The 21,827-nt window shown below is 42.1% G+C and overlaps 1 protein-coding gene across 1 annotated transcript in view; it reads left to right on the forward strand.

The window, feature by feature from the left end:
• The window catches only part of LOC103250492 (cytochrome P450 20A1), a gene marked incomplete at its 5' end in the record, with an annotated part of 73,692 nt that overhangs the window by 35,779 nt on the left and 16,086 nt on the right, over positions 1-21,827 (forward strand). Inside the window, 4 exons of the mRNA XM_008049085.1 lie at positions 1,573-1,740; positions 7,320-7,398; positions 16,919-17,034; positions 18,526-18,580. Coding sequence (XP_008047276.1) covers positions 1,573-1,740; positions 7,320-7,398; positions 16,919-17,034; positions 18,526-18,580 — 418 coding nt within the window. The remainder of the gene's footprint in view (positions 1-1,572; positions 1,741-7,319; positions 7,399-16,918; positions 17,035-18,525; positions 18,581-21,827) is intronic.

Here is a 21,827-nt window from a genome sequence, read left to right on the forward strand (position 1 = left end):
GGGGGGGAGAGAGAGAGAGAGAGAGAGAGACGACTGCAGCCTAGTGCAGAAGCGATGTGTGTCCAGGGTCTTTTTAACAATCAGATCTTGTGGGAAGCAATAGAGTGAGAACTCACTCATTACCATGAGGTTGGCACCAAGTCATTCATGAGGGATCTGCCCCCTTGACCCAACATCTTCCATCAGGCTCCAACATTTGGGATCACATTTCTTTTTTTTTTTTGAGTTGGAGTCTCACTCTGTCACCCAGACTGGAGTGCAGTAGCCGCTCCCGGCCACCGCAGCCTCCACCTGCTGGGCTCCAGCGATCCTTCTGCCTCAGCCTTCCAAGTAGCTGGAACTACAGGCCTGCGCTACCACGCCTGGCTCATTTTGATTTATTGTAGAGATGAGGTCTCGCCAAGTTGCCCAGTCGGGTCTTGAACCCACGGGCTCAGGCAATCTACTCACCTCAGCCTCCCAAAGGCGCGGGATTACAAGCTGAACCACCGAGCCCTGCTAGGGATCACCTTTCAACATGAAGTTTGGAGGGTAAAATATCCAAACTATAGTACCCAGTGTAGTCAGAAACTTTCAGAAACTCTTATTCCCACATGTATCTCTTCTTCCTACCAATTCTTCTCCTGGCTTCTTGATCTATTGTGATCTAAGTTGTTTTCCTTGTAATAGTCTACTATAGCCAATACCTGTGCATTTAAATGTTTTTGGCCAGGGAAACTGTCCTAGCCCTGGGAAAAGCAAGGTCCCTAAGGGAGCTGTCAGGCAGATTAAGGCTCATATCCACCATCTTTTTAGAAGAATGTCTGCATTGCTTCCTAGCAATCTGTACCAGGAATATGGGCAATGGTTGTCATAGCTGCTGCCTGTCTGGGATATGAGAATGGTAGGCAGGTTGTTTAAAATGCTGTGGTGCCCTCTCGCCACAAAGCAGCATCTTCTCTCCTCACCAAGCCTTCTCCTGGTTGTTATAAGTTTTGATGGTATTCTAGAGTTCTTCAGAAATTTATTCTGAAGTTTTTTTTTCTTTTGCTCAGGTTGGAGTTCAGTGACATGATCATGGCCCACCACAGTCTCCGCCTCCTAGGCTCATGTGATCCTCCTGCATCAGCCTCCCAAGTAGCTGGGACTACAGGCATGCATTACCACACCCAGCTAACTTTGTTGTTGTTGAGATAGGGTCTTGCTGTGTTGCCAAAGGTGATCTTGAACTCCACGGCTCAAGCAGTCCCCCTGCCTTGGCCTCCCAAAGTGCTGGAGTTATAGTGTGAACAACCACACCATGCCCAGGTTTAAAATTTTTCTTTGAGATTTTAATTTATATTTTCTGCTTTTATTGTTGTGGTGGTAGTTCTGTTTTATTTTACATATCAGTCCTTTCACAGAAGCTGAACCTGAATGATTAGGATGCAATTATTGATGGAGCCAGTGTTAGTCTGGCAGATTAAGTAAATACTTGACTACTCACTTTGGTTACAGAATTGAACTGTGTATGCTATGAAATTCTGCTTGCTGAAGTTTTCTAAACCTTAATAAGAGGAAATAGTAAATCATTGGGTTTTTTGTTCTCTTCAGCTTTCCGAAGAATTGTTAAATAAGTGGCTTTCCTACCCAGAGACCCAGCATGTACCCCTCAGCCAGCATATGCTTGGTTTTGCTATGAAGTCTGTGACACAGATGGTACTGGGTAGTACATTTGAAGATGACCAGGAAGTCATTCGCTTCCAGAAGAATCATGGCACAGTAAGTCTAAGACTGGGTTTAAAATTATTCTTTTATCAAATTGGATAGTTGAATAATACAGACTTTGTTTATCAAGAAGGTTTGGCCGGGTGTGGTAACTTACACCTATAATCCCAGCACTTTGAGAGGTAGAGGTGAGAGGATTGCCTGACTCGGGGGTCTCTACAATTAAATCAAAAAATTAGCCGGGCATGGTGGCACATTTCTATGACTGAAGCGGAAGGATTGCCTGAGCCCAGCAGGTTGAGACTGCAGTGGCCGTGAGCATGCCACTCCAGCCTGGGCAACAGAGTGAGACTCCGATTCAAAAAAAAGAAGAAAGTTTAAGATTACCTGTACAAGGACCATTTGTATACCTAACCCAACATTGAACCCCCCTTCTTTAAAATAAAATAAAAATTAAGGTCAGGTGCGGTGGCTCAGGCCTGTAATCCCAGCACTTTGGGAGGCTGAGGGGAGAGGATTGCCTGAGCCCATGAGTTCAAGACCAGCCTGGGCAACATGTGAGACCTCATCTCTACAATAAATAAAAAAATTAGCTGAGCGTGGTAGTGCCCACCCATAGTTCTGGGTACTTGGAAGGCTGAGGCAGAAGGATTGCTGGAGCCCAACAGGTCGATGCTGGAGTGGCTGTGAGCATGTCACTGCACTGCAGCCTGGGTGATGGAGTGAGACTCTTAACTAAAAAAAAAACAACAACAAAAAAAACTAATTAAATTAAAAATAATTTTTTTAAAACTCACCAAAAATAAAATAAGCGATAAAATAAGAATGTTTAGTTCTTTTAGGAAAGCCGTTGACTGAAGTGAGAGCACAAAGGCTAGGAAAAAAATGGGGGTAAAAAAAGATTCTGTGGTACAGAAATTCTTAGTTTTGGGCTAAAAAGAACAATGCAAATAAAAATAATTGTTACCTTTTCAAAAACATTAAGAATTTACTTTTGTAAGCAATTACTTTAGAAATGTAAAAAGTATATTACTAAAGAAATTTTTTTTTTTTTTTGAATTGGAGTCTCATTCTGTTGCCCTGGCCAGAGTGCCATGGCATACTCACGGCCATCCCAGCATCAACCTGCTGGACTCCTACGATCCTTCCACCTCAACCTTCCAAGTAGGTGTACCTTTCCATGCCCAGCTAATCTTTTAATTATTATTTTTTTTTTTTTATGAGTTGGAATCTCACTCTGACGCCCAACCTGGAGTGCAGTGGCATGCTCACGACCTCCGCAGCCGTGAGGATAACTGGGCTCCATCTATCCTTCCACCTCAGCCTTCCAAGTAACTGGAACTACAGGCACGCACTACCACTGCTGGCTAATTTTTGATGTATTGTAGAGACGAGGTCTCACCAAGTTGCCTGAGTGGGTCTCGAACCCACGGGCTCGGGCAATCCATTTACCTCAGCCTCCGAAAGTGCTGGGATTGCAGTCTGAGCTACCTAGCCAGGCCAGAAATTTTCATTTAACACTTAGTATGTTGACTGGGCTCGGTGGCCCACCCTGTAATCCCAGCGCTCTGGGAGACTGAAGCGAGTGGATTGCCTGAGCCCGTGGGTTTGAGACCAGCCCAGGCAACTTGGCAAGACCTTGTCCCTACAATAAATAAAAAATTAGCAGGGCATAGTAGCAGGTGCCTGTAGTTCCAGTTACTTGGAAGGCTGAGGCAGAAGGATCGCCTCGCCTGAGCCCAGCAGGTTGAGGCTGTGGTGGCCGTGAGCATGCCACTGCACTCTAGCCTGGGTGACAGAGTGAGACTCCAAGTCAAAAAAAAAAAGAAGCGAAAAAACCATTTAGGATGTTATTAAAAAATAATGTTGAATTCTAGAATAAAGAGAAAAGCTTTATTTAATAGAGTTAAATCATGCCTTATATAGAAGGAATTAAACAGAGCCAATTGAACATGAAAATGCTAATGAATTGAATATGATTAGAAGCAAAGCTAATTCAGGCTAAAATTGAATTACTATTTCCCTTTACTAAATTCACATGTGAAATTTATTATTTATTTTCATGCGTCTCACATTAGATTAATTTATTTGGTTTAAATTATACATAGAGGCAAGCTCGCTGGCTCAGCCTGTAATCCCAGCACTTTGGGAGGCCAAGATGAGTGGATTGCCTGAGCTTGTAGATTCAAGACCAACCTGGGCAACTTGGCAATACCTCATCTCTACAATAAATCAAAATTTAGCCGGGTGTGGTAGCGTGCGCCTGTAGTTCTGGCTACTTGGAAGGCTGATGTGGAAGGATCACTGGAACCCAACAGGTTGATGCTGGGGTGGCTGTGAGAGTGCCACTGCATTCCAGCCTTGGCAATGGAGTGAGACTGCAACTATAAATAAATAAATAAATAAATAAATAAAACTTAGATCGTTTACAACATTTCAGATCTACGAAATTATTAATTATTCCTTATTTAAATGTATTAAAAAGGTTGAGACTATGCATGGTGTCTCCTGCCTATAATCCCATCACTCTGAGAGGCAGAAGTGGGAGGATTGCTTGAGGCCAGAAGTTCAAGACCAGCCTGGGTGTCACAGCCAGTCTTCGTCTCTACAAAAAAAATAGAAAAAATTAGTCACTTGTGGTGGCATGAATTGTAGTCCCAGCTGCTCAGGAGGTGAAAGGATCACCGGAGCCCAGAAGTTTTGAGGTTGCATTGGGCTGTGATCATGCTGCTGCACTCTAGCCTGAACAGAGTGAGACACAGACTGAAAAAAATTAAGTTAATATGTTTTAAACAAAATCGCCAGGAACTATGGGTTAATTCCCCATACCCTATCATTATTTAATACTTTGCTTTTCCTGTTAAAATGGTTTTTATTACTTTAGTTTGATGATTTTTAAAAAGTGTATTTCTTATAAAATATTCACATATTCAGGTGCATACAAGTCACCAAGTTGTCCAAGCTGGTCTCAAACCCCTGGGCTCAGACAATCCTCTTGCCTCAGCCTCCCAAAGTGCAGAGATTACAGACATGAGCCACCGTGCCTAGTCATATTTTTTTATTTTATTTTTGAGTTGAAATCTCACTCTCTCAGGCAACCTTGACCTCCTGAGCTCAGGTGATCCTCCCACCTCAGTCTTCCATGTAGCTGGGACTACAGGTGCACACCATTACACCTAGCTACTTTATTGTAGAGATGAGGTCTCACCATATTGCCCAGGCTGGTCTCAAACTTCTGGGCTCAGGCAATCCTCTTGCCTCTGCCTCCGAAAGTGCTGGGATTACAGGCATGAACCACCACACCCAGCCATTATACAGTTTAATAGTTTGACATTTTACATTTAAATCATCTGACGTATATATATTTTAAGGTAAGAGTTGAGGCAAGGGTTAACGCTATTATTTTTCAAATAAAGTATTTAACTATTGATTAATTTGTGTGTATTCTTTCCTCAAATTCTTTCAGAACTTTTTTGTTTTTTGTTTTTTGAGTTGGAGTCTCACTCTGTCACCCAGACTGGAGTGCAGTGGCACACTCCCAACCACCGCAGCCTTGACCTGCTGGGCTCCAGTGATCCTTCCACCTCAGCCTCCCAAGAAGCCGGAACTATAGGCACATGCTACCAAGCCTGGCTAATTTTTGATTTAGTGTAGAGATGAGGTCTTACCAAGTTTCCCAAGTGGGTCTTGAAACCGCAGGCTCAAGCAATCCACTCACCTCGGCCTCCCAAAGTGCTGGAATTACAGGCTGAGCCACCGAGCTTGGCCCTTTCAGAACTTTTTAATTACAATCAGTTAAAGTTTTTTCAAAAGCTGATGACTAAATTTTGAAATATTGGTAGCTTGTTCTGCTCATTATTGTCTCCAAACCTTAGACTAATTTTTAACACCTTTCTGTACCTCAGCCAATGTTTATCATTATAGGTGAAATAAAATCTGTAATTACCTGTGAATTTTATTTATATACTTGTGCCATTACAATACTAAACTGAGATTGACTCTACTGCCGTATCCTTTTTCCTCTCCATTTCTACTCCTTTATTTATTTATTTATTTATTTTTATTTATTTATTTTTGAGTTAGAGTCTCAGTCCGTCACCAGGCTGTAGTCCATTGGCATACTCACAGCCACCACAGCCTCTACCTGCTGAGCTCAGGTAATCCTTCTACCTCAGCCTTCCAAGTAGTTGGGACTACAGGCACGTGGCACCACATCCAGCTAATTTTTTAAAAAATTTATTATAGAGACTAGGTCTTGTCAACTTGCCCAGGCTGGTCTTGAACTCCTGGCCTCAGGCAATCCTCTCACCTCTGCCTCCCAAAGTGCTGAGATTACAGGCCTGAGCCACCATGCCCGGCCATTCCTACTCCTTTTTAAAAATTAATTGTATTTTCTTTTGGCTTCAAGGGGTACATGTGAAAATTTGTTACATAAGTATATTGCATGATAGCAAGGTTTGGACTTTTTTTGTGTTGGAGTCTAACTCCCTCGCCCAGGCTGGAGTGCAGTTGCACACTCACGGCCACCCCAGTGTTGACCTGCTGGGCTCAGGCGAACCTTCCACCTTAGCCTTTCAAGTAGCCAGGACGCTACCACGCCTGGCTAATTTTTTGATTTATTGTAGAGACGAGGTCTTACCAAGTTGCCTGAACTGGTCTCAAACCCGCAGGCTCAGGCAATCCACTCACCTTGGCCTCCCAAAGTGCTGGGATTACAGGCTGAGCCTCTGAGCCCGGCCAAAGTTATTTAGACTTTTTTTTTTTTTTTTTTTGAGTTGGAGTCTCACTCTGTTGCCCAGACTGGAGTGCAGTGGCTGCTCCCGGCCACCGCAGCCTTGACCTGCTGGGCTCCGGTGATCCTTCCGCCTCAGCCTTCCAATTAACTGGAACTACAGGCATGCGCTACCACGCCCGGATGATTTTTTGATTTATTGTAGAGATAAGGGCTCACCAAATTGCCCAAGTGGGTCTCGAACCCACGGGCTCAGGCAATCCTTTCACCTCAGCCTCCCAAAGGCACGGGATTACAGGCCGAGCCACCGAGCCCAGCTTAAAAGTTTAGGCTTTTGAGGCGGAAGGATCGCTGGAGCCCAGCAGGTCGAGGCTGCGGTGGCCAGGAGTTGCCACTGCACTCCAGTCTGGGTGACAGAGTGAGACTCCAACTCAAAAAAAAAAAAAGTTTAGACTTTTGATGAACCTGCCAACCCCCCGTGGCACATAGTACCCGATATGTGGTTTTGCATCCCTTGTTCCCTCTCTCTCCTTCCCAGTTGTAGGAGTCCCCAGTCTGTTGTTCCTATTCCTGTGCCCCTCTGTACCCACTGTTAAGCACTCACTTAGGACAACATGCTGTTTCTGTTTCATTCCTACTTCTTTTAAAGAAAAGAAAATTTTCGCTTTTTAATTGTAGTAATAAGTTTGAAAGTGTCTTGACTGTAATCATTAAGATATATTTGTTCCCTATTCTCTGAGTCTTAAAGAGTAAATGATTTTGCAGCTGGCTTAAAAGGGAGACGTTGGTTATTAGATTTGTTAGTGAGAAAGGAGTTCCTTCATTATTAGCTTACATTGCTCTGTATTATTTAGAAAATCTTCCTACTAGATAAGAGATATTTATATTTTCTTATTTTCAGGTTTGGTCTGAGATTGGAAAAGGCTTTCTAGATGGGTCACTTGATAAAAGCACAACTCGAAACCAGCAGTATGAAGATGGTAAGTTTGGTCACTCATAGTTTTTAGTAAGGTCAAAAATATATGTGCCCCAGTTTGAATAAGATAATCTTTGAATAGTGAGATTATAGATTTTTTGTTTTTTTTGTTTTTTTGTTTTTTTTTTTGAGTCGGAGTCTCACTCTGTCACCCAGACTGGAGTGCAGTGGCCGCTCCCGGCCACCGCAGCCTCCACCGGCTGGGCTCCGGCAATCCTTCCGCCTCAGCCTTCCGAGGAGCTGGAACTACAGGCGCGCGCCACCACGCCCGGCTAATTTTTTTTTGATTTATTGTAGAGATGAGGTCTCACTGCCCAAGCTGGTCTCGAACCCGCGGGCTCAGGCAATCCACTCACCTCAGCCTCCCAAAGGCGCGGGATTACAGGCTGAGCCACCGAGCCCGGCTAGATTTTTTAATATTTTCTCTCTTCATGATTTTTTGCTACATTTCCTACAATAAAAATTTTTCTTTAACAAAAGTGAAGAGGGCTGGGCATGGTGACTCATGCCTATAGTCTCTGAAGTTTGGGAGGCTAAGGCAAGAGGATTGCCTGATCCCAGGTGTTTGAGACCAGCCTGGGAAACTAAGACCTTGTCTCTATAATAAATCCAAAAACTAACTGGGTGTGGTGGTATACCACACTTGGAAGACTGAGGCAGAAGGATTGCCTAAGTCCAGCAGATCAAAGCTGCAGTGGCCGTGATTATGCCACTGCACTCCAGCCTGGGCAACAGTGAGACTACAACTCAGAAATAAAAAGAGGAAAAAGCAGTGTGTTAGTAATGGAAACTCCAGCACTCACTCAGGATTCATGGAAAGTATAAGGGAACAAGAAAACAGTTGGACAACGCATATTAATATATTCGCTACCGGCAAATTTTTCACTTTCCTAATACTGAGAGTGGGTGAAAATTTTTAAAAACCTGAAGCTGGTTGCCTCAAACTTCTGTCATTCAGCACAAGCGAAATGTTTTTTTTTTCTAAATTGTCACCTTTTTCACAATACAGCTGAAATTTGCAGACATATCCAGTATTTGCCTTAGACACCAATCTGACTAGCATTCTGTACTTTGTAGTTTTATTCGGATTGTAAGCCCAAAAAGACAGTCTTCCACAATGAGGTATCATGAATTCATCCAGGGAATGTTCTTGTTCAGGTTTGTATACTGTGTTGAACTTATTTAAAACATAATTTAGCCGGGCTCGGTGCTCAGCCTGTAATCCTGCACCTTTGAGAGGCTGAGGTGAGTGGATTGCCTGAGCCTGTGGGTTCGAGACCCACCTGGACAGCGAGACCTCATCTCTACAATAAATCAAAAAATCAGCCGGGCGTGGTAGCGCATGCCTGTAATTCCGGCTACTCGGAAGGCTGAGGCGGAAGGATCGCTGGAGCCCAGCAGGCGAGGCTGCGGTGGCCGGAAGCGGCCGCTGTACTCTAGTCTGGGTGACCGAGTGAGACTCCAACTCAAAAAAAAAAAAAAAAAACATAATTTATTACGGTTCGAATTTTGCATAATCTGCTTGGATTTGCGTGCATTTCTCCATTACTGGAAAAATGCAAAACCTATTTTGTGTCATTATTTTTTTAAAAAAAGGTGTCCCAATTGACAGATGTGTTGACCAATAATCATGTATTGTGGTTTTCCTCACTTGTCCCGTCAAAATATTTAATGCTAGACATTTTTTCATCTTGGACACTGTAGCATTGCTCCACTTTTCTTATTTCTTTGGACATTTATATCTTTGGTTCATCTGATCATAATACTTGTTAGTCTTAGTTACAATCATTTCTATAAGTTCATCTCCAATAAATAGTTCTTCATTTTTACCTTGAAGATCATTTGGAAATGCCTTGATACTTAGATTACCAATAAACACTTCTAAGTTTTTTTTTGGACCATATTTTGTCCACTCAGTGTTTTCACCAGTACTGGATTCACTGTCATAGATTATCTGCATTATATTTCTTGATTTACATTGTATCTTTACACTATCTCTCTCACTATCACTAATAAGTTTACTGGATTCACCTTTGACTTCAGAAATCTCATCAGCAGGCTGGGCTCAGTGGCTCAACCTGTAATCCCAGCACTTTGGGAGGTTGAGGTGAGTGGATTGCCTGAGCCCGGGGTTCAAGACCCAGCCAGGCAACTTGGTGAGACCTCATCTCTGCAATAAATCAAAAATTAGCTGGGCGTGGTAGCGTGCGCCTGTAGTTCCTGCTACTTGAAAGGCTGAGGCGGAAGGATCATTGGAGCCTAGCAGGTCAAGGCTGCGGTGGCAGGGAGCGTGCCACTGCCCTCCAGCCTGGATGACAGAGTGAGACTAACTCAAAAAAAAAAAAAAGAAATCACATCAGCATATATTTCTTCATGTTCCTCAATTATGATAAATTATTTTTAATGTTGAAGTATGAAAGACCTGAAATATCAAAATATAAGTATATAACACTAATTATAACAAAATAATCACCAACTTGTAATTTTTACCAACTACATAAATCAGTAACAACATTACACAATCGATATCAGATAATTATCTCAATTAACTGTCTTCTTACCTATTTCTTTTTTTTTTTCTTTTTTTCCGAGTTGGAGTCTCACTCTGTGGCCCAGACTGGAGTGCATTGGCACACTCCCGGCCACCACAGTCTCAACCTGCTGGGCTCCGGCGATCCTCCCACCTCAGCCTTCCAAGTAGCTGGAACTACAGGCGTGCGCTACCACACCCAGCTAATTTTTCATTTATTGTAGAGATGAGGTCTCGCTAAGTTGCCTAGGCAGGTCTCCAACCCGCGGGCTCAGGCAATCCACTCGCCTCGGCCTCCCAAAGTGCTGGGCTTACACGATGAGCCACCGAGCCCGGCCCGACTATTCATTTTCAAGCAAAATATAATAACACATACATTTGACAATGTTGCAGCATTCAGAAACAGCATTTGCAAAAACATAAATTCATGTCAGTGGCAACCAGAAACAGAATTTGGAATGATGTAAATTCATGTCAGCAGTCACGAATGAGTTACAAGTAATAGCAAGTGAAATTACCTAAAAGATGAAAATATTCATAAACATATTTTTTGTAATACTACTTCTGCAAGCAGAACATCGAAAACAAACTAAACATTCAACCTTATAGGAATTGCTAAAGAAATAATATTGGCTGGGCACAGTGGCTCACGCCTATAATTCCAGCACTTTGGGAGACCGAAACAGAAGGTATGCTTGAGTCCAGGAGTTCGAGACCAACCTGGACAACATAGTGAGACCTCATTTCTACAAAAATAAAAATTAAAAAAATTATCCAGGCATGATGGCGTGCACCTGTAGTCCCAGGTTGAAGCGAAAGAATTGCCTGAGCCCAGTAGATCAAGGCTGTGGTGAGCTGTGATTGTGTCACTGCATACCAGCCTAGGTGACAGTGAGACCCCAACTCAAAAAAAAAAGTTTGTGCCATTATAACATTGAGTAAAGATATTTTAAAAATTGTTTGACATTGGTTATAGCTTTATTATTATTATTATTTTTGAGTCAGGCTCTCACTTTGTTGCCCAGGCTAAAGTACAGTGTGACACCACTGTGACTTACCACCATCGTGGACTCAAGCAGTCCTCCTGCTTCAGCCTCCCAAGTAGCCAGGGCTGGAGGCATGTATCACTACAGTAGCTATTTTTTTTTTCAAATAAAGTTTATTAGAGAGAAAAGAAAGAGTGACATGTCAGAGCTCGCCTGGACTAAAGAAACCACCCACCCAGCTAATTTTTAAAAATTGTTTTTGAGGCCAGGCACAATGGCTCACGCCTATAATCCCAGCACTTTGGGAGGCTGAGGTGAGAGGGCTGCCTGAGCCCATGGGTTTTGAGACCACCCTGGGCAACCTGGTGAGATCCCATCTCTACAATAAATCAAAAAATTAGCTGGGCGTGGTGGCGTGTGCTTGTAGTTCCAGCTACTTGAAAGGCTGAGGCGGAAGGATCACCTCAGCCCAGCAGGTCGAGGCTGCGATGGCCAGGAGCATGCCCTCCAGCCTGGGTGACAGAGTGAAACTCCTACTCAAAAATAAATAATTAATTTTTTAAAAATTGTTTTTGTAGAGATAAGATCTTACTGTGTTGCCCAGGCTGGTCTCAAACTCCTGGGCTCAAGTGATCTTTCTGGCTTAGCCTCCCAGGATGCTGGGATTACAAATGTAAGCCACTGTGCCCAGCCAACTGTATAAATTTATGCCAGAAAATAGCAATTTTAGGCCAGGGGCAATGACTCACACTTCAGGAGGTGGAGGCGAGAGAATAGCCTGAGCCCAGGGGTTTAAGGCCTGAGAAATTTGGCGAGACTTTATCTCTACAATAAATAAAAAATTATCTGCATGGTGGTGCATGCCTGTGGTTCCAGCTACTTGGAAGGCAGAGGCAGAAGTATTGCCTGAGCCCAGCAGGTCGAGGCTGCAGTGACCATGAGCCTGTTATTGCACTTCAGCCTGGGCAACAGAATAAGACTCCAACTCAAAAACAAACAAACAACAACAACAGAAAATGGAAAATAGCAATTTTAATTTAATATAGTTCCCTCAAATCATTCTCCCTTACTCTTTTTGTTGTTGCTCTGTGTTTTCTGTCAGTGGTTGAATGATTGTAACGCTTTAATACTTTTATTCTGAGCTTCTTCATTTCCCTTTTTGGAAGCAGACAAGGTAAATTAAAATACGTAAGGTGCATTGGAATAATGCATTATATTCCATATATAATATATTGCGTCACAGGATTCTCTTCCTTTATCCTTTTGACAAACATTTATTGAAGTGTACTCTGTGCTAGGCCCTATTCTATGTATAGAAAACAAAAATCCCTGTCCTCATTAGCTTACTATTCTAGTGATTCCCTTACTGTCCAACAGAAGTTAAAAAAAAAAAAAGTCTATTTATTAACTAATTGTTTTTTAAGTCAGAGTCTCACTCTGTAGTGCAGTGGCATAATCATGGCTTACCATAGCCTGAATCTCATGGACTCAGGCTGTCCTTCTGCCTCAGCCTCTCAAGTAGCTGGGACTACAGGTGTGTGCCACCATGCCTCGCTAAGTTTTTTTATTTTGTAGAGATGAGGTCTTGCTATGTTTCCTAGGCTGGTCTCCAACTCCTGGACTCAAGGTATTCTCCCACCTTGTCCTCCCAAAGTGCTGGGATTACACGTGAGAGCCTCCTCACCTAGCCAGAAAAAAAAAAAAGCCAGTTTAGTTGACATATTTCCTGCTATCAACACATTCTGATTATCTTGATCAGTGCATTTGGATTAACTCCCTTTTATAAAAAATATATTTTAGAAATATTAAATTCATTTGAAATGATAATAATTCATATTATTTGATTCTAAATAAAAGCAGATTTTCTAGCATAATTTGTCCCTTGGGCTATAACATGGGCATAGATCAAATCTGAGATTTTGTTGAAAATAATTACGTTTTAGTATTTATATAAATGGGATCTCGCCGGGTTCGATGGCTCAGCCTGTAATCCCACGCCTTTGAGAGGCTGAGGTGAGTGGATTGCCTGAGCCCGCGGGTTTGAGACCCGCCTGGGCAACTTGGCGAAACCTCATCTCTACAGTAAATCAAAAAATCAGCCGGGCATGGTAGCGCACACCTGTAATTCCAGCTATTCAGAAGGCTGAGGCGGAAGGATCGCCGGAGCCCAGCAGAGCGAGCTGTGGTAGCCAGGAGCAGCCACTTCACTCCAGTCTGGGCGACAGAGTGAGACTCCAACTCAAAAAAAATAATAATAAAAAATAAATGGGATCTCATGGCTGCATGAGAGCTTCCTTTGTTTATGTAAGTAATTTCTAACCTGCTCTGCACATTGGAATCACTTGGGGAACTTAAAAAACAAAACAAAACTAGAGATCAGGTCCCATCCTAGACCAATTTAGTCAACATCTGAGATGGGATGCACTGGCATCAGGTATTTTTGTAAAAGCTGTCCTGATTATTCTAAGGTACTTGTAAGTGGAGAGTGTACAATGGTAGTTCCCAGACTTTGCTATACTTTGAATATTTTTTTTAAATATTGAATCCTGGCTTCTTCCTGTAAACGTTCAGATTTATTTGGTAGAAGGTGTGACATGTGCTTACTAGTTTTTATAAAAGCTTCCCAGGTGATTCTAATGTGTAGCGAATTCTGGGAACTGCTGCATTACAGTGTTAATAATTTCGCATTTTAATCACTAGTGTGTATTACATTTTTAATTCTATAAATATATAGTGAAGATCTGTAATATACTGACATATTTTATGTGCTGGGGAACCTAAACAATCAAAATGTCTTGCCCTTGCAGCACCGCACTGAAGTGGAGAGAGACAATAGTCAAAATAAATCAAATGAATAGTATGTTAAAAGATGAAAAATGCTGAGGAGAAAAATACAACCGGAAGGGAATAGAGAGTGCCAGGGGGTGGGGAGGTTGCAATTTTAAGTAATTATTAGGAAAGACCTCACCAAGATGAGGTAACGTTTTTGTGTTTTTATGAATTAAGAAAGGTAGATTTATTAAAGGCAAGATACGGTGTGAAATGTGAAGGGTACATCGGGTAGGACAATTGCAAGTGTCTGCTGTCTGCTGCCTTGAGGTGACTTTTGAGCAAACACTTGAAAGAGATGAAGCAACCAGTCTTGCAGATTACATGGATACCTGGATGTCCAAAGGACAAATATTCTATGTAAGGTAAAGTAATTGCAAAGTCCTGGAGGTGGGACTCTTGCTGGTGTATTTGAGGTACAACAGGAAGGCCAGTATGGCTGGAGTGAAGTGAGTTACAAGAGAAGCAGAAGGAGATGAGGTCAGAAAGATTGGGGATGGGTTCATATGACTTATAGACTCTTGTGTGACTAGGCTGTTACTATGAAACGGGAAGCTACTGGCGTTTTGAGCAGAGTTGTGATACGAGTTATGTTTAGAAGGGTCACTCTGGGCTGAGTGCGGAGACTCACTCCCGTAATCCCGGCACTTTGCGGGGCAGAGGTGAGAGGATTGCCTGAGCTGAGGTGTTCCAGACCAGCCTGGGCAACTTGGCAAGACCTTATCTCTACAATAAACTCAAAAATTAGCTGGGTGCTGTGGGCTACTTGAAAGGCTGAGCTGGAAGGATCGCCTGAGCCCAGCAGATCAAGGCTGTGGTGACAGAGTAAGACTGTGACTCAAAAAAAAAAAAAAAACAACCAAGGATCACTCTGGCTGCTATGAGACTGTAGGAACTCAGAGCAGAAGCAAGGAGACTAATTAGGGGTTGACTGCAATGCACCAGGCAAGACAGATGACATAGCTTGGACCAGGTAGCAGGCAACAGAAAATTCAGGGGGAAAAAAAAGTAAATCTGTATTTGAAGATAGACCTAGCACACTGGCTAATGGTGAAATGTGGGTTATGAGAGAGAAGGAGACACCATGGTTTTAGACCTCACAATTGTAAAATGAGGTTATTAGGAAATAAGATAGAGAAGACTGGGAAGGCCCAGTTTGGGGGGAAAGGTCAGGAGTTCAGCATGTTGGGTGATGAGTTGTTAGATACCTGAGTCTAGAGCTCAGGTAGAAGAGGTCCTGACAAGAAATACAAATTTGAAAGTGTGACATATTTAAAATCTTCAGACTAGAGATCACCAAGGTAGTGAATATAGATGGAAAAGGAGAAAAGTCTAAAAACTGAGCCCTGGCCGGGCTTGGTGGCTCAGCCTATAATCCCAGCATTTTGGGAGGCCGAGGTGAGTGGATTGCCTGAGCCCGTGGGTTCGAGACCCGCCTGGCAACTTGGCGAGACCTCTTCTCTACAATAAATCAAAAACTAGCCGGGTATGGTAGCGTATACCTGTAGTTCCAGCTACTTGGAAGGCTGAGGCGGAAGGATCGCCGGATTCCAGCAGGTTGAGGCTGCAGTGGCCGGGAGCGGCCACTGCACTCCAGTCTGGGTGACTGAGTGAAACTCCAACTCAAAAAAATAAAAATAGGCTGGGCTCGGTGGCTCAGCCTGTACTTCCAGCACTTTGGGAGGCTGAAGTGAGTGGATTGCCTGAGCCCGTGAGCTCGAGACCTCCCTAGGCAACTTGGTGAGACCTCATCTCTACAATAAATCAAAAATTAGCTGGCTGTGGTAGCGTGCACCTGTAGTTCCAGCTACTTGGAAGGCTGAGGTGGAAGGATCGCCGGACCCCAGCAGGTCGAGGCTGCGGTGGTCGGGAGTGGCCACTGCACTCCAGTCTGGGCGACAGTGAGACTCCAACTCAAAAAAAAAAAAAAAATTAGCCAGGTGTGGTGGTACACACCTGTAGTCCCAGCTACTTGGGAGACTGAGATGGAAGTATGGCCTGAGCCCAGCAGGTCAAGGTTGCAGAGACCATGAGCATGCCACTGCATTCCAGTCTGGGCAGGAGAGTCAGACTCCAACTCAAAAAAAAAAAAACAAAAGGAAAAAGGAAAAAAAGTAGACTGATACTGGGTACTGTGGCTCACACCTGTACTCCCATCACTTTGGAAATCTGAGTCAGGAAGACTGTTTTGAGTCCAGGGGTTCGAGGCTGTAGTAAGTTATGATCGTGCCACTGCACTCCAGCCTAGGCGACAAAGTGAGACCGGTTTCAAAAAGTCATAATGAAATAAGGAGGGCCAGGCACGGTGGCTCAAGCCTGTAATCCCAGCACTTTGGGAGGCCAAAGTGAGAGGATTTCCTGAGCCCATGGGTTCAAGAACAGCCTGGGCAACTTGGTGAGACCTCATCTCTACAATAAATCAAAAAATTAGCCAGGCATAGTAGCACGCGCCTGTAATTCCAGCTACTTGGAAGGCTTATTGGAAGAATCGCCTGAGCCCAGCAGGTTGACAGGTGGCTGTGAGTGTGCCACTGCACTCCAGCCTGGGCGACGGGAGTGAGACTCCAACTCAAAACAACAAAAAACATGAAATAAGGAGAATGAGAATGAGCAGACAGTAAATTGGGAAGGAAGTGTGGGCCATGTGAAAGAGTTACGAATATCCTCAGGGATAGGTCCAGTAGAGTAAGGAATGAAGCACATCTGGGGATAACTTTATTGACCATTGAATGTCAGATATTTGTATCTTTCAGGTTGTAAAATGTATTTTTCTGGTTAATTCACATCTGTTTCTGTCCGATGCCAGATTTGGGGAAAGGAATGGAATACAGAAAGAGTTGAGAAGGAAGGTAGTTGGAGAAGCTTACATGTTTGGAAGCCTCTTAGGTGCTGGTTTTGTTCTCCTTTTTAATCTGAGTAGTCAAGTTACAGCTGTTTGCTTTGTAATTACTCCTTAAACTGCACTTATGTGTTTTATGCACTTTTGGTATATATGTTAAAGTCGGCAAAAGGAAGGAGGAAAATAAAATAGATGGGCATAAATTAGCTTTCATCATTATTGGTTGCCAACATTGAAGATTTTATTCTGCACATAGTAACATTGTGCAAAATTATCTTTTAGAAGTTCAATCTCCACAAATGCTTGTATTCTAAAATTATTTTGTTTTTTCTTCTCTAAGCTCTTATGCAACTGGAATCTATCTTTAAAAAAATCATAAAAGAGCGAAAAGGAAGGAACTTCAGTCAGCATATTTTCATTGACTTCTTAGTACAGGGGAACCTTAATGACCAACAGGTGATGTAATTGTTAAATATTTATTAAATAAAAAATAAGCTGGAACCAGGGGTGGTAACACATGCCTGTAGTCTGAGCTATTCGGGAGGCTGAGGTGGGGGGAATCACTTGATCTCAGGAGTTCGAGGCCAGCCTGGGTGGCATAACAAGACCTCTGTCTATAAGTAATAATAATAATAATACCAATAATAGTCTCATATATATGGAGTTGGAGTCTCACTCTGTCGCCCAGACTGCACTGCAGCCTTGACCTGCTGGGCTCCAGCGATCCTTCTGCCTCAGCCTTCTGAGTAGCCAGAATTACAGGCACGCGCTACCACACCCGGCTAATTTTTTTTTATTTTTATTGTAGAGATGAGGTCTCGCCTGCCCAGGCGGGTCTCAAATCCGCGGGCTCAGGCAATCCACTCACCTCAGCCTCCCAAAGGCGCGGGATTACAGGCTGAACCACCGAGCCCGGCAGCGGAATGAACTTTTCATTCACTTTAATCCAGATACCCTCCTAGAATTCAATGGCTTCTTTTTTATTGTACATATATAGTTCAAGTACTTAGTCTCCTATTAATTAACTGTTTGAAGAATCTGTATATTATTTAATATTTGGGTAAGCAAATATTAAGCTGAAATTCTCTGATTATAAATGAGGAGACCTGAGCCTGCGGGTTCGAGACCCACCTAGGCAACTTGGTGAGACCTCATCTCTACAATAAATCAAAAACTAGCCAGGTGTGGTCGAGATTGAGGCTGCAGTGGCCGGGAGCAGCCACTGCACTCCAGTCTGGGCGACAGAGTGAGACTCCAACTCAAAAAAAAAAAAATTAATGAGGAGAAGGACTTGTATAAGTGTAGCCATTGTAGACACGTTACTCTGCATGCATGACCAGGTGTGGCAGCTTGACCTGTTCACAGTGCACGTTGGTTGCCACCAGCACACTACTGTTTATGGTACTGTCAGGCAAAAAACAGGCATAGTGTCATTGTTGCACACTTGTTCATTGTAAGAATAATTTCCCCACGCTCTACACACAAGTTCTTGTAGTCAGAAGTGGTTTCGGGGAATTTGTTGGTGTAGAAATTGATTGGGCTCCCAGGACAGTGGCAGGATCCTCTCCACTGTTCCTGGACCATGTTGCTACATCAGGTGGAGCCAGAAAGTTGGAACTGAGCTAGTTTATTTGCCAAAGTATATGAGCCAGTAGTGTTAGCAACCTGTACCATGATTTGATATTACACATTGTACACATATATCAAAATACCAGATATCCCTAAAATATGTACAACTATGATATATCAAAGATATATTTCAAAAAAGCAGCGTATTATTTAGATTGGTTTTCACATTATACTGATTTTGTTTTAATAAAACATTATAAAGAAAAAAGCGTACTCTTTTTTTAATTAACCCTAAGTTTAAACTCTAGATTGTTTTAGCATGGCCTAATATAGGCCACCTTTCATTTCACACTTTCTAAACTTAGTTTTGTTTTCTAGATCCTAGAAGACAGTATTATATTTTCTCTGGCTGGATGTGTGATAACTGCAAAATGTGAGTATAAATTTATTTCTTTTTCAGATGGATTACAAATATAAAGGTGATGCTAGTCTAAAATAAAGGAAGCACTGTTTGCAAGACCTCTTTATAATTTCCCTTTCCTTTTTTTAATTCTTGTTTAGAAGGCTTAATTCACACAGGTGCCTTTTTTTTTTAACCCCAGCGATTGATATCACCCTCTGAAAATTGCTATAAATTTCTTGACACATTTTTTTCTAGTTACTGTCTTTGAAATGAACTGCTATTGATACTTCTCCAACCAGTGCAGTAAGCTTTTCCATTTCCTGCTGCTGCTTTTCACTTTGACTCCAAGTGAGTCTGCTATTATTAAGGTCTACTAACCCAGGATGTAGGCCACAGAAACCACAAGTTAAAAGAAGTCTTCTCTTGTTGGAATTGAAGGTGATTTTAATTAAAATTCTAAAATATGTGATATGTTTCTAAGTTTCCTCACTGGTTTTTAGATTAGTGGAGTACCATTCATTTATACAATATTCATAAAAAATGTGTTTATAGACATAACATTTAGTAATATAAAAATACTTAATGGAAGTATTAGGACATCAATTTAAAATTTAGAAAATTTATGTTCACTTGAACAGTTTCATTTACAGCTCTTTCTTTTTTAAAATTAATTTATTTTTATTTTAGAGTCACACTGTGTTACCCAGGCTGGTCTCAAACTTCTGGGCTCAAACGATCCTCCCACCCTGGACTCCCAGAGTGCTGGGATTACAGATGTGAGTCACTGGAGCTCAAGAGGTTGATGCTGGAGTAGCCATGAGCGGAGACAGAATGAGACTCTGACTCAAAAAGAAAAAAAATTTTTTTTAAATAGGCCAAATGTAGCCAGGCTCAGTGGCTCAGCCTGTAATCCCACGCCTTGGGAGACTGAGGTGGGTGAATTGCCTGAGCCTGTGGGTTCGAGACCCACCTGGGCAACTTGGCGAGACCACATCTTTAAATACATCAATAGAAAAAAAATTAGCTGGGCATGGTAGCGCGCGCCTGTAGTTCCAGCTACTTGGAAGGCTGAGGCGGAAGGATTGCTGGAGCCCGGCAGGTGGACGCTGGGGTGACCGGGAGCATGCCACTGCACTCCAGCCTGGGCGACAGAGTTAGACTCCAACTCAAAAAAGACATATAAATAAAATAAAAAATGAAATGTATTACATTAAAATATGTCTTTGCTCAAGACTTTCAAAACATCTAAATCAGTTATGCTCTAGACACTAAAAAAAGTTTTTCCAAGTTGAATTAACATGTTAATCTTATTTTCAGTTTTTAGGAGGATTTTAAGAGTAAAGCTACTTTTTTGCATGTGGGTTGATTATTTTTTAAGGCACCTCTGAAGTTTTTGAGAGAGGAGATAGGCAGGAAACCTTAATTAAAGTCTTTATTCTGCTGCTTATTAGCCTTGGGCAAGATACTTATCTCTGCATTTTTCTCCTTCTCTAAAATAAGGGTTTAGCTCTAGAGGATCTCCAAGTTATCTTTGAGCTATGAAATTGTTCCTGATTCAGTATTGTATTTAAAGAACATGAAATGGCCTAAAATCACGTTTTAAGCCATTTCCAGTCATTCCTTTTAATAGAGCTCTACAAAAGAAACAGTATTTTAGATTATTAAGCTTTTGCAATTATATTATAATTTTAAGTGATGATATACTCATGCAGAATATGCGTTACTACAGTATGCAGATTGTTGTGCTAAATCTTTCTGTTGTATATTACTGTATATTGTAAACTTGTATGACATGTACATATTGTACATACTGTGAAATTCCATAATTCCTTCAAAAGCCATAATGAAGAAACATATGTAGGAAAAAGTGAAGGATGGACTGACACCCATGTATTTTTTGTGATCTCTGAATGTGAAATAATTATAAAAATAATTGCATACTAGGTAGGTATTGATTGTAGTGATGATAATATAAGTAATAATAAGGCAAACTTTTTAAAAAATTAACTTTGAGGCAAATTTAATTCAGCCCTTAATTGAGGAAAGAGATCATTGACAAATAGACGTTACAACGTGTTCGCGTTTTAAAAAGTAACTGACGTGGGAACAGTAGAGTTATGGATGGTATTATCTCAAGCATATTCTAGGGAAAGAGGTAGTATTATTTATTTAGATGGATCCATTCTTTGAATACTTGTAATCCCAGTGGATTCCTGAAGGAAATACTACTACTCTTTCCTCTATTTTATTTTCATCATGTAATTTCCTTACATTTTCATTTCCTCAGTGAATATAATCCATAAACCAATTTAAACTGAAGTAAGGCATGAGCCAATTATCTTCCAGTTTTGGTGTTAATCAAAATAGCTGGCCACACCTATAATCCTAGCACTTTGGGAGGCCAAGGCAAGAGGATTGCTTGAGTCCTGGAGTCCAAGACCAGCCTAGGCAAGGCAATATAACAAGACCTCATCTCTACAAATATAAAAAAAGTAGCCTGGTGGTGGCGCATGCCTGTAGTCCTAGCTACTCATGAGGCTGAAGTGGAAGGGTCACCTGAGCCAGAAGGTTGAGGCTGGGGTGAGCCATGTTAGTGCCACTGTCTTCCAGTCTGAGTGACAGTAAGACCCCAACTCAAAAAACAAAGCAAACAAAGAAAAACCCTGTCATACTGCATTTGTTAAAAGTACAGATATCTAGACATCACCTAAAATATACTTAATTAGAATTTGTGAAAGTGAGGTTATAGCATCAACTAACTCTCAGATGATTTTTGTTGTTTTTAAAGAGTCTCACTCTGTCATCTAGGCTGGAGTACAATAGCACGATCATGCTCACTACAGCCTCAAACTCTTGGGTTCAAGCCATCCTCTGACATTACCCTGTGAGTAACAGGCTTACACTACTATACCTGAGTAATTTTTTTTTTTTTTTTTTTGAGTTGGAGTCTTACTTTTGTTGCCAGGCAGGAGGGCAGTGGCACATTCATGACACACTCGTAGCCACTGCAGCCTCAAGCTGCTGGGCTTAGGCAATCCTTCCGCCTCGCCTCAGCCTTCCAAGTAACTGGAACTATAGGCACATACCACCACACCCAGCTAGTTTTTTATTTATTGTAAAGATGAGGTCTCCCCAAGTTGCCCAGGCTGGTCTCAAACCCATGGGCTCAGGCACACTGGCTAATTTTTAAATTTTGTTTGTTTTGAGCCTTGCTGATTTGCCCAAGCTGGTCTCAAACTCCTGGCTTCAAGCAATTCTCCTACTTTGACCTCCCAAA

Source organism: Carlito syrichta, unplaced genomic scaffold, assembly GCF_000164805.1.
Source record: "Carlito syrichta isolate Samal-C Ts95f unplaced genomic scaffold, Tarsius_syrichta-2.0.1 Scaffold130501, whole genome shotgun sequence".
Taxonomy (NCBI): Eukaryota; Metazoa; Chordata; class Mammalia; order Primates; family Tarsiidae; genus Carlito; species Carlito syrichta.